Consider the following 14,658-nt stretch of genomic DNA (forward strand, 5'->3'; position numbering starts at 1 on the left):
ATATCTGATGAAACATGTCCTGGTAGAAGGACAAACACTAGCCGACTGAGGCAACCGTCTGCCATTTTTACACTCCAAGAAAAAGTACAGCGGAGAGTGCCGGAACAAGGTGTTCTGCCCACTGGAGGATGCTGGCTACTGTCAGGGCTGCCAACATACTCTTCGTTCCACCCTGGTGATTGACATAGACCACCGCCGTGGCATTATTCGAATGGATCCATACACGAAGCCACCAAAGTCCCAGGATAATCGATTGGCAGTCCGGATTCCTTCAGCATGACCCAAAGCAGAATTCTCTCCCAGGACACCATCCCACCTAGACAGACTGGCATTGGTGGTGATCACTGTCCAATACAAGGGGAGAAAGGATGTGCCCTGTCCAAATCTCGGAGAGCGAAGCCACCAGACCAGCCCCCCCCCCCCCCCCCCCCATTTGCAGCCTCACCGAATCTGATAGCTCAGAGACCTCGGCACTTTGCGTCAGGATCTGACTTGAAAGGATCTTGTATGTAATTGTGCAAACTAAGCACCACTGCAGAAACAGAGAGCTTAGCAACCTAGGGAACTGCGTCCAAGAACTCAAACTGCAGCCCCCAGACCAACTGGTCCACCAACTCCGTGAAAGCAGTGGGAATCTACTCCCGTTCCAGATATGTCATCCGGATTCTTAAAAGCAGTTTATGGGTGCCAAGGATACCGGCACCCCCGCAGCAGCATCCTCCATCTTTAAAGTTTCCTGCACATATATAATAAGGGCGACAACCAGCACATTGTTGTCCGCCATTGCAGTTGTGGAGGAACAACCTCAATGACAGGACAGGGAGTGTGGCCAAAAACCCCACAAGGTGGGCCACATCCACGACAGCATAGGAGACATAAGATCAGTTGAGACCGATGAGGCAGGGGAGAGGGGGGAATGGCGCAATTTACTAGCCTATATGTCCAAGCGCCACCTGTGAAAATGCAAAGAACACAGGGGGGAGCCAACTGAGACCTCCACCGCCTTAGGCCACCCGCACAGGGGCGTCACGAGGTCCCACACAGGGGACGTCAACCGAGGCCCCGCACAGTGGGCGCTGACCCAGGCTCCTCACAAGGAGCACCGTCCGAGACCCTGCACTGGGGTGCCTACTGATACCCCGCACAAGGGGGCAACATTGGACCCCTCACAGGGAGCACTGGCTGAGACCCCACACAAGGGGCACCGGCTGAGACACCGCACAACGGGCACCTAAGGAAACCCCGCACAGGGGACACTGGCTGAGGCCCCTCATGGGGGGACATCCACCAAGGCCCCTCACAGGGGGCTCCTATGGAGGGCCCACTTAACCCCCCTAAAAGGGGTCACCCTCAGAGCCCCCACAGCACCGTCCCTCTGGAAGAAGGCATCCGGAGTGGCTGTGCAGAGTAGCAGGCCATGGGCTAAATTTTCGTCTGCCCGCAAGTGCACAGGACTGAGGGGGAGCCGGATCAGGCTAGAGCCGAGGAAGGAGGGCAGATGCCTGCAACGGAAAGTGGCAGGGATATGTATTAGTTATGCTAGTGTATTTGTAGAATAAATTACCTGTGTAGGTACAGCTTACATTTCAAACTGATCCTGAAACAAGCACACACAATACATCTGAGTTATTATCTTGATCCATCCATATTAGCTGGCTGTATGCATAATAAAAAACACAATTTTGAACAATAAAATCTTCTTTGTGCTTTTGGTTATATAAGGATGTTTGCAACCATATGGAGGACAGGAAATTAGCAACATCGTAAATAATGCTGCTCATTTTCCATCCGCCACATGATTGCAAATATCCTTGTATATCCAAAAACAGCATAATGAAGATTATATCATTACAAATCCAGCATATTTTCTTATGTGAACTGTCACTCAACATGAAAATGAACAAAGTTATTACCCAGATATATTATGAATTACTACCAATTAATACACAGTATATACAGCTGCACTCAGCTTGCCAACATATGCCAAGATAAGGATATTGTTTATGGGGTATTGGAGTAGAAATTAGCCCTAACTGGGGTTTTACCTGCCAAAACATTTGTTTTTATGTCAATTAAGTTCTGTCCTGATTTCCTCTGCTGCAGTTTACTAACACAGGTCTTGTCCCAAGCTAAGCCTGTGACTGGACTGTGAAAGGAGAAGCAGTAGACCGATGATAAAAAGAAAAAACTGTAAGCGCAAATATTAGTGTACTTGAAGTAATACAGAAGGCAATAAGAGAGCAATAACAGCTCAATAGTCCACACAGCAACAGTTCTTAGGGTGAGGTGGCAGGAGGCAGCTATCCTCATAGAAAAGCCAGCTCTGTAAGCAGATTGTGTAAGAGGGAGACACACAGGAATCGCCAACCTGAGTGTAGTATATTAGATATGATTTATCAGCAAAGTAAGTAATGCACTTACAGGGACTAACATAAAAACAGACTCATCCATAAACGGTGATGTCTGCGTCTGTAGATTTGCATCCACGGATCCGGCAGATGACTGGGGGAGCCTCAATCTGTACTGTGGCCACCAGGAAGTCGGTCTAGGCCGCCGTGGAGTGCAGGGAGATGATGTCACCAGGAAGCAGAGACACACCAGGGGAGAAACAACTGGATAAACGAGGTCGCGGCAGCCTAAACCAACTTCCTGGTGGCCACAGAACAGACTGAGGCTCACCCAGTCATCTGCCAGATCCATGGAGGCTCGTTTTGGATGCCGATTTACACCTGCAGACACCACCATTTACAGATTACCCTGTTTTTATGTTATTTCCTGTAAGTGCATTAATTAGGAGAAGGGATCTCACCGTTCCAGGAGCACACATGAAGGCTGTAAACTGTCTCTTCAGCTGGGAAGCCACAGGTGCGCTGGCTATTACCACTAGCAACAGACGAAAAACAAGCTCTGGACTGCCGCACTCTTCAGAAGACCACTTTCTTTTATTGGAAAATCACATCAAAGCTCAATAAACATAGCGAACAAGGAAAAATTGCTGATGTTTCCCACTAGCTGTAGTGCTTATTCATAGCACATAAGCACTACAGCTAGTGCGAAATGTCAGCAATTTTTCCTTGTTCGCTATGTTTGTTGAGCTGTGATGTGATTTTCCAATAAAAGAAAGTGGTCTTCTGAAGAGTGCGGCAGTCCAGAGCTTGTTTTTCATCTGTTGCAAGTGCATTACTTACTAATAAATCGTATCTAATATACTACACTCAGGTTGGCGCTTCCTGTCTCTCCCTAGTAGACTGATGAGCTCATCACTCTGCCCTCTCCTCCTATCTGAATGTTACTTTTAAGAACACAGGCAATACAGCACAACTGGTTTGTGCCTTGTGCTGCTTCTCTCTCTCCCAGTATTGTGCTCTGCTGTACAAAAAACACTGCACAAGGCTAATACAAGAGCAAATTCAAATAAATGCACTGCTTGCATTTAATTAAAATACATTGTCTATATATTACATCTGCTTGGTGTCTAGCTTTAGGAAGATTAACAAATGTAATTTTTCCCATAACATATGGTTTTCACATTTTTTTTTTTGTCCATCTTAGTGCTGATGAGCCTCTTTAACTACTTGCGGACTTGTCCACTATACATTTACTGTCCTCCAGGAACCAAGCTCCTGTAATCGTGCCTGCATGCGCAGTGTCTTGTGATCTTGCTGTGATTGGGCACAGCGGATCACAGGCAAAAACTGGGTCACATGCTCTCACTGGGTCTGTACCAGTTGATCAATGTAACCAATCACAGAAAGTAAACAAAGGCTGCCATTAGCAGCCATGTCTCACTTCCTGGCTGGTGATCAGGAAGCATTCTTTACACTCACACACCGATTGATGTGTGAGCAGAAAGAAAACCACCTGCCCAGTACCAGTGTAATCCAGTAACAGCACCAACACTATTAAAACCTACCCCTCTACTGTCATTCATCCCACTACAATATACTGTATGTCAGCCTTATCCTGGCTCTGATCTGACCTGTATAATAAACCCCCCCTTAACCTATATAACGGTACATTATCACCTTCATCGCCATCTTTCCACTATATGTTACTTGTACATTAACCTCCCTGGCAGTAATCCTGATAGCGTCTCGGGGTTAAATTTCAGTACCATTAGCGGTAGCCCCCGAGACACACTCTGGATTGCACTGCAGTATCCTAGTACAGGTTACTTACCTTGTCTCCAGGATCCTGCGATGTCCCCCCGCTGTGCCTGGTGGACGAATCCTCCGCCTGATGTACTGTGTTCCGGGCTCCACTCCCTGCGAGCGTCTCAACGCATTGGGACAGAGCCGGCGGGAATTTCAAAACATTTAAAAAAAAAACATAACACAACACATACAGTACTCTGTAATCATACAGATTACATTACTGTATCAAATCATTTCACCTCCCTTTTGTCCCAAGTGCTTTGTCCAGTGCCCTGCATGCAGTTTTATATTATATATACTGTTCTTTCTGCCTGGAAACTTGAGAATGTCCATGGCAAACAAAAAGCGACCCTTTATGTGATAAGCGGTTTTAGACCAGCTAGAAAACAGTGATAGTAAATTAGAATCACTTGCAGAATTCAGCTATAGTGATTAGTGGGGAAATCCGTCACCAGACACTGAAAGTAACGACAGCGACAATTCTGCGACTGAGCAAATTTCAGTGTTTTTGATTTGATATTATTGAATAAAATGTATTATTTTATTTTTTCTTTAACAACAAGCGTGTTATACTTCTTGGGTCCCCTGTTGAAGCTCCTAACTTGTCCTCTTCTAGGTGTGCCACCATAGAAAGCCGCTTCCCGTTGTAGCACACCTGCAGGCTCGATCCCGAGGTGCGAAGTCTGCATCCATCGACACAGACAGTAAGGCTCAGCCCTACCAGACCACAGAATTTAATTGACAGCAGCGGGAGCCACTGGCTTCTGCTGCTATCAATCTTGCCCTGGGAGGAAAGAGCACAAGCTCTGCTCTTATGCACAGCACTGGATCTTGAATGGGGTCAGGCAAGTATGAGGAGGGCTGGGGAAGCTGCAAAAAGAAGGATTTTTAACTTAATGCATAGAATATATTACAATTAAAAAAAAAAACTTCTACCTTTACAATCACTTTAAAATTAAGTAAGTGAGGCAGTGCTTATTTGTTTGGGAGGCCATGATTCTACTTTAAGCCACTTCTTGTGCACAATATCCTGTTCTAACATCAGTTGCACATGATTGTTCTGCACTGGCTTTCTAACCACCAGAGCAATGTGTGTCAACATGATTGCTTAAAACCTCAGCTAGTGGCACACACAACAGGACGACAACACACAATCACAACTGGGTGACAGTTGTCACCCACATAACAGAAAATGCCTGAAAAAGGGCTATCAAGGTATACTCACCAAGTATTATTTTAATAAAAGGTGCAATTGAAAAAAAACTGAAAATACATTGTTAAAATTATATTAACATGTTAAAGTTCTTATGACATTTTAGTGATTAAACTTGATTTACATACATTTTATAAATAAAGTTGAATGTGTGTAATACCTGTCGGACATTTTCGAGTTTCTTTACCCAATGATTGATTGATGCGTAATAGTGGTATAGGAAAATCAATTTAAGATAAATTCACAGAGAATGCTTTGGTATTTATATAGCCATATAAATCTCCACAAATATATTAATGTACCAAAATACTGTAGATGTTTCACTTTGCAGAGGATGGTTAAATATAGTCAGTGATCAGCCTCTAAGCCCCATTTGGCTTGGCATGCTGCCTACAAGAGTGAATAACCTACTTGCCCAAGTGACATCCTTCTGTGGAAATGTAAAACTTTGTAACTTTTTTCTATAAGCCAAGCTGCTGCAGAACATGCCCGGTCCACATTATTGTGAAATCTTAAAACAATGTACAGGGATGGCAAAGCAGATTTTAGCATCAACAACAGAAATATCCTAACATTGGAGCTTCAAAAGACTAAAGTGGTCCACCCTGAGAAATGAATTCTGCATTTTAAGATGCGCGGTCATTGTCACAGAATGTAAAAGTATAAAGCTACAATAACTAATAACCAATTAAATAGTCAGGTTCAAAAAGAGTCAAGTCTATCTAGTTCAAGCATTAAAAAAAATAAAAATAAAAAAATATATATCATACAGTCCCATATACCCAATCCTATACCCACAGTTGATCCAGAGAAGGCGAAATAAAAATAAAAATACATATAACAGTTCGTTTTTTTGGCCATATTATAGTGAGGCTGCATTGATCTCCTGTAGCATGCCCCAGTCTCTGACCATCTCCTGTAGCATGTGCCCAGTCTCTGACCATCTCCTGTAGCATGTGCCCAGTCTCTGACCATCTCCTGTACCATTTTCCCTAGTCTCTGACCATTTCCTGTAGCATGTGCCCAGTCTCTGACTATCTCCTGTAGCATGTGCCCAGTCTCTGACCATCTCCTGTAGCATGTGCCCAGTCTCTGACCATCTCCTGTACCATTTTCCCTAGTCTCTGACCATTTCCTGTAGCATGTGCCCAGTCTCTGACTATCTCCTGTAGCATGTGCCCAGTCTCTGACCATCTCCTGTAGCATGTGCCCAGTCTCTGACCATCTCCTGTAGCATGTGCCCAGTCTCTGACCATCTCCTGTAGCATGTGCCCAGTCTCTGACCATCTCCAAGTCTATCTAGTTCAAGCATAAAAAAAATAAAAAAAATATATATATCATACAATGACCCCCCCCCCTCAGAAAAGCAGGATCCAATTTTCTACAGCAGTGGAAAAAAATTCCTAGCTTATCCCAGAGAGGCAATCAGATTTCCCCTGGATCAACTTTACCAATTAGAATTTATTTTCCTCTGCTCTCGCTACAAAAACAGAATGGTTAGTATGGGATGCCACTTTTAATTGCTCTATTGCACCATCCTCACACAGAGAAGAAAACGGATTCAAATTATTTAAAAACACAAATGTTATTTTCCAGTCTTTAGAAATAAAATACATATAACAGTTACAGTTTTTTTTTTGCCACATTATCCTCTCGCTCTCTTTTCAAGTGAGATCAGGTTTCTATACCATATGTATATCCAGTTCCCAGAACACAAACAGTAAGCATTTATGAGGTCCTTGAAAAGGCAAAGATACTCCCCTTCAGCAAAACCGCATGTGAGGAAGGAGATTTGCTGAGCTGAACCTCGTTAAAGCGGACCTTGTACTAAAATGCAAGGTTCGCATATGTGGCTGCCGCCCACCCCCCCTGCTCACAAAACACTGCACTACGGAAAAGGAAAAAAAAAAAAAAAAACACATTGGAAGAAAGTGCATTAAAATACTCTCCTTGCTTCAGATTCCTGTCACTGGGCATCACAGAGGGATCCTGGGAAAGCTCAGCAACCCAAGTCTTGGAAGAGGACACTACAGTAGTGTGTTCTTGCAGGATATGGGACCCTTATATTTTTCATTATCCCACGAGAATTCCCACTTGCATCACCTGACCTAGGCAAGCCCACCGGAAGCCTGAGAGTAAGGCAAGTCTTTGTTTTTGATTCCCCCCTCCCCTCCCCCGGTGTTTTTTTTTAAAAATTACTGTAATACAGCATTTTGACAGCAGGGAAGGGCAGCACATAAGTGTACCTTGAATTTTACTGCAAGGTCAATGCAGAATTACATTACAGTTTGGGATGCACCAAAATTCCAGCTACCGAAACATATCAGCTAAAAATGGCCCTTTCGGCAAAAAGCCGAAAGAGAATTTTTGCGGATGCCGGCGCTGAAATGGGGCAGGGCCTGCTGGGCTTGGCCCCGCCCCTGATGCTGCCCATCAAGGGGGTGTCATTCTGGAGTGTCCATCTTTACTCTCTCCTTCTCCCCTCCCTCCTCACCCATGCTGCAGGCGGCACGTGGAGTCTAGGTGTAAAGTCCCCCCCTCCCCAGCGGTGGCTGCATATGGATCCTCAGCCGATGTGTAAATCGGCTGTGCAGGAGCTCAGTCACGCTGTTTACTGTAAAAGTGAAAGCAAGGGAGAGATGTCTAGCAGTGTGTGCTGTGCTCTCTGCCTCCCCCTACAGTGCAGTATCCAGCATGGAGATTGAAGGTACAGTGCTGCAGCTGCCAAAAGACTGTCTATATATATGTTTGTATGCATGTGTGTGTGCTTGTGTGTGTGCTTATATGTGTGCATGTGAGTTATGCGTGTGTGTGCGTGCGTGTGTGTTTTATGTGTGCATGTGTGTTATATGTGTGTGTGTATGTTATTATGTGTGCATGATATGTGTATGTTTATATGTGTGCATGTGTGTGTTATATGTGTGTATGCTCGTGTGTTTTTTTAGGTGTATGTTTATATGCACTGGTGAGGCACAGGCAGGCTACATGACGGGCACTGGTAGGGTGCTGGGCACAGTGAGGTTGCATTGATCTCCTGTAGCATGTCTGCAGTCTCTGATCATCTCCTGTACTATCTACGCAGTCTCTGACCATCTCCTTTACCATGTCCCCAGTCTCTGGGGACATGGTAAAGGAGATGGTCAGAGACTGGGGACATGGTAAAGGAGATGGTCAGAGACTGACCATCTCCTTTATCATGTCCCCAGTCTCTGACCATCTCCTTTACCATTTCCCCAGTCTGACCATCTCCTTTACCATGTCCCCAGTCTCTGACCATCTCCTTTACCATTTCCCCAGTCTCTGACCATCTCCTTTACCATGACCCCAGTCTCTGACCATCTCCTTTACCATGACCCCAGTCTCTGACCATCTCCTTTACCATGACCCCAGTCTCTGACCATCTCCTTTACCATGACCCCAGTCTCTGACCATCTCCTGTAGCATGTTCCCAGTCTCTGACCATCTCATATAGCATGTCCCCAATCCCTGACCATCTCCTGTACCATGTCTGCGGACTCTGATCATCTCCTGTACTATGTCCGCAGTCCCTGACCATCTCCTGTACTATGTCCGCAGTCCCTGACCATCTCCTGTAGCATGTCTCCAGTCTCTGACCATCTCCTGTAGCATGTGCCCAGTCTCTGACCATCTCCTGTATAAAAATATTTTTTTTAAAACAGTCAATTTCGGTATCGGTGCTGTTTCAGTATTGCTTTCGGTACCAAAAAACCCATTCGGTCCATCCCTAATTACAGTGTATGGTCAGCTGAAAAGAGAAGTATAGTCAACGCCTTTTGGGACACAGGAGTGCACATAGTTCTGCACTCTTGCGATCTAGATTCAGGCAATAGAGGGCTAAAGTCCGTTGTTAGCAGACATCACAAAGGTGGTCCAGGCTCTGCAGGGATCCACCTAGATGCCTGACTGGCAGCTGGCTCAGCCCCTCAGTTTACTGCCGAGAGCCTGAGCCAGCTGCTCCCGCCCCCTCCCAGTTAGTACAGGAGGGGTAGAGGAGAGAGCTGGTGACTGACAGTCAACGCTCTCCACTTCGTGAAGAACTGAGCGACCAGCAGCCATGTGATCACTCAGTTTTTAGCCTTAGAGCTGACACTGGAACAGCTGCAGCCATAAAGGTGAGGATGTGTGTTATTTTTTGCTATCCCACAATTCTCTATTAAAGTCCCATACACACTATCAGATTTTCTGCTGATTTTTTTCCTTCAGATTTACCAAAACCTTATAATATGAGGTCAAGCCTTGGGAGTTTCAATTTGTATGCAATCAGGCAGGCCCTTGCACTACATGGTTTTTGTAAATCTGAAGACAAAAATAAACATAAAATCCGATAGTGTGTATGGGGCTTTGGATGCAAATTTCCAGAGGGCTGGAGTCCGATGCCACCTATATACCGCAGTTTGGGAGTACAGTATCTTACAAAAGTGAGTACACCCCTCACATTTTTGTAAATATTTTATTATATCTTTTCATGTGACAACAATGAACAAATGACACTTTGCTATCATGTAAACGTAGTGAGTGCACAGCTTGTATAATACTGTAAATTTTGATGTCCCCTCAAAATAACTCAACACACAGCCATTAATGTCTAAACTGCTGGTAACAAAAGTACACCCCTAAAGTGAAAATGTCCAAATTGGGCCCAAAGTGTCAATATTTTGTGTGGCCACCATTATTTTCCAGCACCGCCTTAACCCTCTTGGGTATGGAGTTCACCATAGCTTCACAAATTGCCACTAGAGTCCACTTCCACTCCTCCATGACAACATCATAGAGCTGCTGGATGTTAGAGACCTTGCGCTCCTCCACATTCCGTTTCAGGATGCCCCACAGATGCTCATTAGGGTTTAGGTCTATAAACATGCTTGGCCAGTCTATTACCTTTACCCTCATCTTGTTTAGCCAGGCAGTGGTTGTCTTGGAGGTGTGTGTGGGGTCGTTATGTTGGAATACTGCCCTGCGGCCCAGTCTTCGGAGAGAGGGGATCATGCTCTGCTTCGGTTTGTCACAGTACATATTGACATTCATGGTTCCCTCAATGAACTGTAGCTCCCCAGTGCCGGCAACACTCATGCAGACCCAGACTATGACACTCCCACCACCATGCTTGACTGTAAACCATACACACTCATCTTTGTACTCCTCACCTGGTTGCCGCAACATACGCTTGACACCATCTGAACCAAATAAGTTTATCTTGGTCTCATCAGACCACAGGATACGGTTGCAGTAATCCATAACCTTAGTCTGCTTATCTTCAGCAAACGGTTTGTGGGTTTTTTTGTGCATCATCTTTAGAAGAGGCTTCCTCCTGAGATGATAGTCATGCAGAACAATTTGATGCAGTGCGTGGCGTATGGTCTAAGCACTGACAGGCTGACCCCCCCCCCCCCCCAACCCTTCAACCTCTGCATTACATTGTAGCAAAGCGTAATTTTCTTCAGTGTTGTCACATTAAAAGATATAATAAAATATTTACAAAAATGTGAGGGGTGTACTTACCTTTAAAAGATAATGTATGTGCAGGTTCAAACTGGCTATAGAGGCCTGCTGTGTACTTAGAAGAGAAGGTGTAACCTCTCCTATAGAACAATGTTTTGCAAAATTGTTCCTCCTTACCATTGGCAGAGGCAAGTACTTTTTCTATCTTGTAGGTTTCGGAAATTTTGCATAACCACACACACACACCAGGGGTGGGCTTGTCTGCTGCCAGTACAAAGGAATGCATGCCTTCTCTTGCATTCAGAAAGTGCTTTACAAGTGATCATTTGTACCAATTGGATGACACGGGAGCCAGATGGTAAGCTGTTGGATCCTCTCCTAGTTCTTCCATAATAATTCTACTGATCTTAAATATTGATCTGTGGTTTCACTAGGGAAAACCGAATATACATATTCCTCATATACATGTACATACTAAAAAATATATAAACATATTAGATAATGGGTATGAATATATTACATAATGGGTATGTCTAATGGCATTTTTCATAATGGACTGCAAATTACAATCTCTGGTAATTCTGGTGAAGATGAACACTTACCTTAACTAAACAGTTGCTGTGCCCAGGAACAGAGCCATTCACATAAATTATGTTTTGTTTTGTATTTATTCTCCACACCTGTTATGAACATATAGCATTACTAAACAAAAATGTGGCATATTGAACAATGGCAATGTGCAAAGTACAGTAACCCACAGCAAAGACATGCAAAAAGACAGCAGATTCCAGCAGATATAGATTGAGTCTCGGATAACAATAATTGCAAATACAATTTTCTTCAAGTATAAATAGCAAGTCTAATAAAAAAAAGAAGTTTGGGAATTCTGAAAAACAAACCTACATACTCACGTTGATGGCTGCAGCATCGATCCAATGGTGTAGTTGTCCCTTGCCAGCTCTACACCGAGAACTGAGTGATCAAAGATGATTGTTGAGTTCTTTAGGTATGCTCTGAGCACAGATCAGTGACTGTCAGTAACTGCTCTGCCCTCCAGCACTCACTGGAGTGCCGGACGGTGGAGGGGGCGGGAGCAGCTGGATCAGGCTATCAGTGCGTCACTGAGACAGCTACTGCTTAGGCATCTGGGCGAGATTTTGACACTATTGCCGGAATCCCTGTGCAGCCTCGACCTGTTCTGTGACGTCAGCCGACAGCGGACTTTAGCCTGCTGTCAGCTGAATCTGGGTCACAGAAGTGCAGAATGAAGTGCACTCCTATGACTTACGGGGGAAGAACAGCCAAAACAGCTAAAGCCATACTTCTCCTTTAACTACCAGAGGCTCAATCATGCCCCCATATTGTGACAGATAACTGATAACCTGGTGTTTATGCACTGACCCACAGGAACTACATTTCAGATTCCTGTAGAATAGTTAAGATTACTGAATAAGAATTGCTTGTAGGTCATTGTTGGTTTGTGTCTGGTGAGCCAAATCTGGCACAGATAAGATTTTGCCAAAACCTGTTAATAACCTAATGTTCAAAATAAAACAAATTCTGGTTCTCATGATAGGTGCTAGTGAACAGAATAACATTCCAATAAAACAACTGTAAAGTCTTAATTAAATAGGTTGCATTTTGATGGCTGCAACGCCACCAAGGTATGATGCGGTTCTCAAAACAAAAAGTATTAAAAACGAAATTAACGGTGTAGAGATGGCGATGGACACGTGAGGACGTGATGTTCCTTGCGGAGGGAGAGACCTGACCGTGCAGCCGAGGAGGGAGCACGACGTGACCGGGGAAGAGCAGAGGGGGACATGCAGTGTGAGAGGCTGGGGTGTCTAGGTGGATAATGACCGTGAACTCATTTGGTACTCGAAAATTAGCGGTCAGTCAGCGTAAAAGGTGGGAGACTGACGAACGATGGACCGCCGGAAGAGTGAGACATTTTGCTTCCCCCCTCATCCTGCCAGTACACGTGAACAGATGATCTGAAATAAGTGGCAGTTGCAGAGAAACTGTGTGGAGGATACCCGGGGTGTCCTGGCGGGAGAGAGATGAGGCGGACGGCTGAGCTAGCTGATGGAGGTGAAAGTAAGGAAAAGTAGGACGAAGAGGATGCGGCAAATAAAGAGGTATTACTACACTCTAATTTGTACATGAATCGTATAAGAGTCTGGGCTTGCATACACCTGCTTGCCTGCATCCCTGCTTAAATGCACATTTGCCAGCCAAAGCCCTGAGCCAGTGAACTAATCATACACCCAAGAATGTTACCATTCGATATCCCCTTAGAACTGTGTGTGGAGCTACAGGCAATTTAATCTGTTCTTGGATCGTATTAGAGCATGCATATGTATAAACCTATTAGTCTGCATCTCCGTACTGCTGCACTTCTACTATATTGAACTGTACTGTGTCGGCCCCTGCATATACCAGCTTATCTACATCCATGCTCAATTGTATATCTACCAGCTGATACCTTGAGTAAGTAAACTAACCATAGGCTTGGGACTATTATTTGCTATCCCTCGAGTACTGAAGTGTGGAGCTATTGCAACTTAACCTGTCTCTAAACTAAAATAGAGCCTGTATATGCATAGGTTTGCTAGTTTGGATCTCAGTTTCACTGCATTTTTTTCCACACCGAAGTGTATTAGAGCTTGCTTATGCATATACCTGCTTATCTACATTCCCAACTACACTCCTGTTCAACTGCACATTAGCTGATGATCTGAGTAACTGATCTAGCTACATAGCCAGGACTGTGATTTTGGCTACCCTGCTAGTGCTGAGTGTGGAGCCACTGCAGCTTAATTTGCTCCTGAACTGTATATGAGCATGTTTAGGTGTAAAACTGTTAGTCGGCATACCTGCTCTGCTGCTCTTATATCATACTGGGCTGTATTAGAGACTGTATAAAGGAACTAACCATACACTTGGAGGTGTTACTCTTGCTATTCCCCGAGTACTTTGTGAGGAGCTATTGTAATTTAATCTGTTCTTGGACTGTACTTGAGCTTGTTTAAACATAAACCTGCTAGGTTGTATAATTGCCCAGTTGCACTTTTTCTACACTGAACTGAATCAGTCTGATTTTGCAAATAAATAAACTGCTTGCTTACATTTCTGCTTAACTATACAAGTACCAGCCGAGGCCCTGAGATACTGAACAAACTATAAACCTGGGACTGCAACATTGGCGACCCTCTTAGGGTTGACCACAGAGCTATTGTAACTTACCCTGTTACGGAATTATATTAGAGCCCGCTTTACTTTAGCACTTCAAGTACTTAATGAATTGGCAGAGAAAAAAAAGTACCCCTGTTCTGCTATTTTGTTTTCTCTTAGCCGATTCATTAAGAACTTGAATCTACTAGAAACTTGGGACGGCTTATTCTGGTACCCCTAATTGGGCTGGGTGAGGTACTATTGCAATTTGATCTATACCTGAACGGTATAAGTTTGTTTGGGTATACTTTAACTGCTTGCATCCCTGCTCAGTGTACTAACACTTGATGAATTTGTGGGTACCTGAACTAGCTGGATACTTTTTTTTATTTTTTTATTTTATCTAATAAGGGAATATAATTTGCTCCATATATTTTCCCTAAGGACGTCGCTAGCCGAATCCCCAAATATTTTACCTCCTTCCTCCATGGGAATTGGAAGTCCTTTGGCAGGTTCTGTTCTTCCTGTTTACTTATATTTATATTGAGTATCTCCGATTTTGTAAGATTTATTTAAAAAGTTTGACAACTCTCCATATTGTTTTAGTGTTTTTATAAGATTTGGCATTGTCGTCCTAGGGTTCAATACATAGAA

The 14,658-nt window shown here is 44.2% G+C and overlaps 1 protein-coding gene across 1 annotated transcript in view; it reads right to left on the reverse strand.

The window, feature by feature from the left end:
* MRPL3 (mitochondrial ribosomal protein L3) overlaps positions 1 to 14,658 on the reverse strand; it is a 159,235-nt gene that overhangs the window by 25,396 nt on the left and 119,181 nt on the right. Inside the window, exon 9 of the mRNA XM_077491510.1 lies at positions 11,430 to 11,507. Within this exon, the coding sequence (XP_077347636.1) occupies positions 11,430 to 11,507 (78 nt within the window). The remainder of the gene's footprint in view (positions 1 to 11,429; positions 11,508 to 14,658) is intronic.

This window comes from Lithobates pipiens, unplaced genomic scaffold (assembly GCF_037356315.1).
Source record: "Lithobates pipiens isolate NorthernLeopardFrog02 unplaced genomic scaffold, aLitPip1_a1.2 Scaffold_19, whole genome shotgun sequence".
In the NCBI taxonomy this organism is placed as follows: domain Eukaryota; kingdom Metazoa; phylum Chordata; class Amphibia; order Anura; family Ranidae; genus Lithobates; species Lithobates pipiens.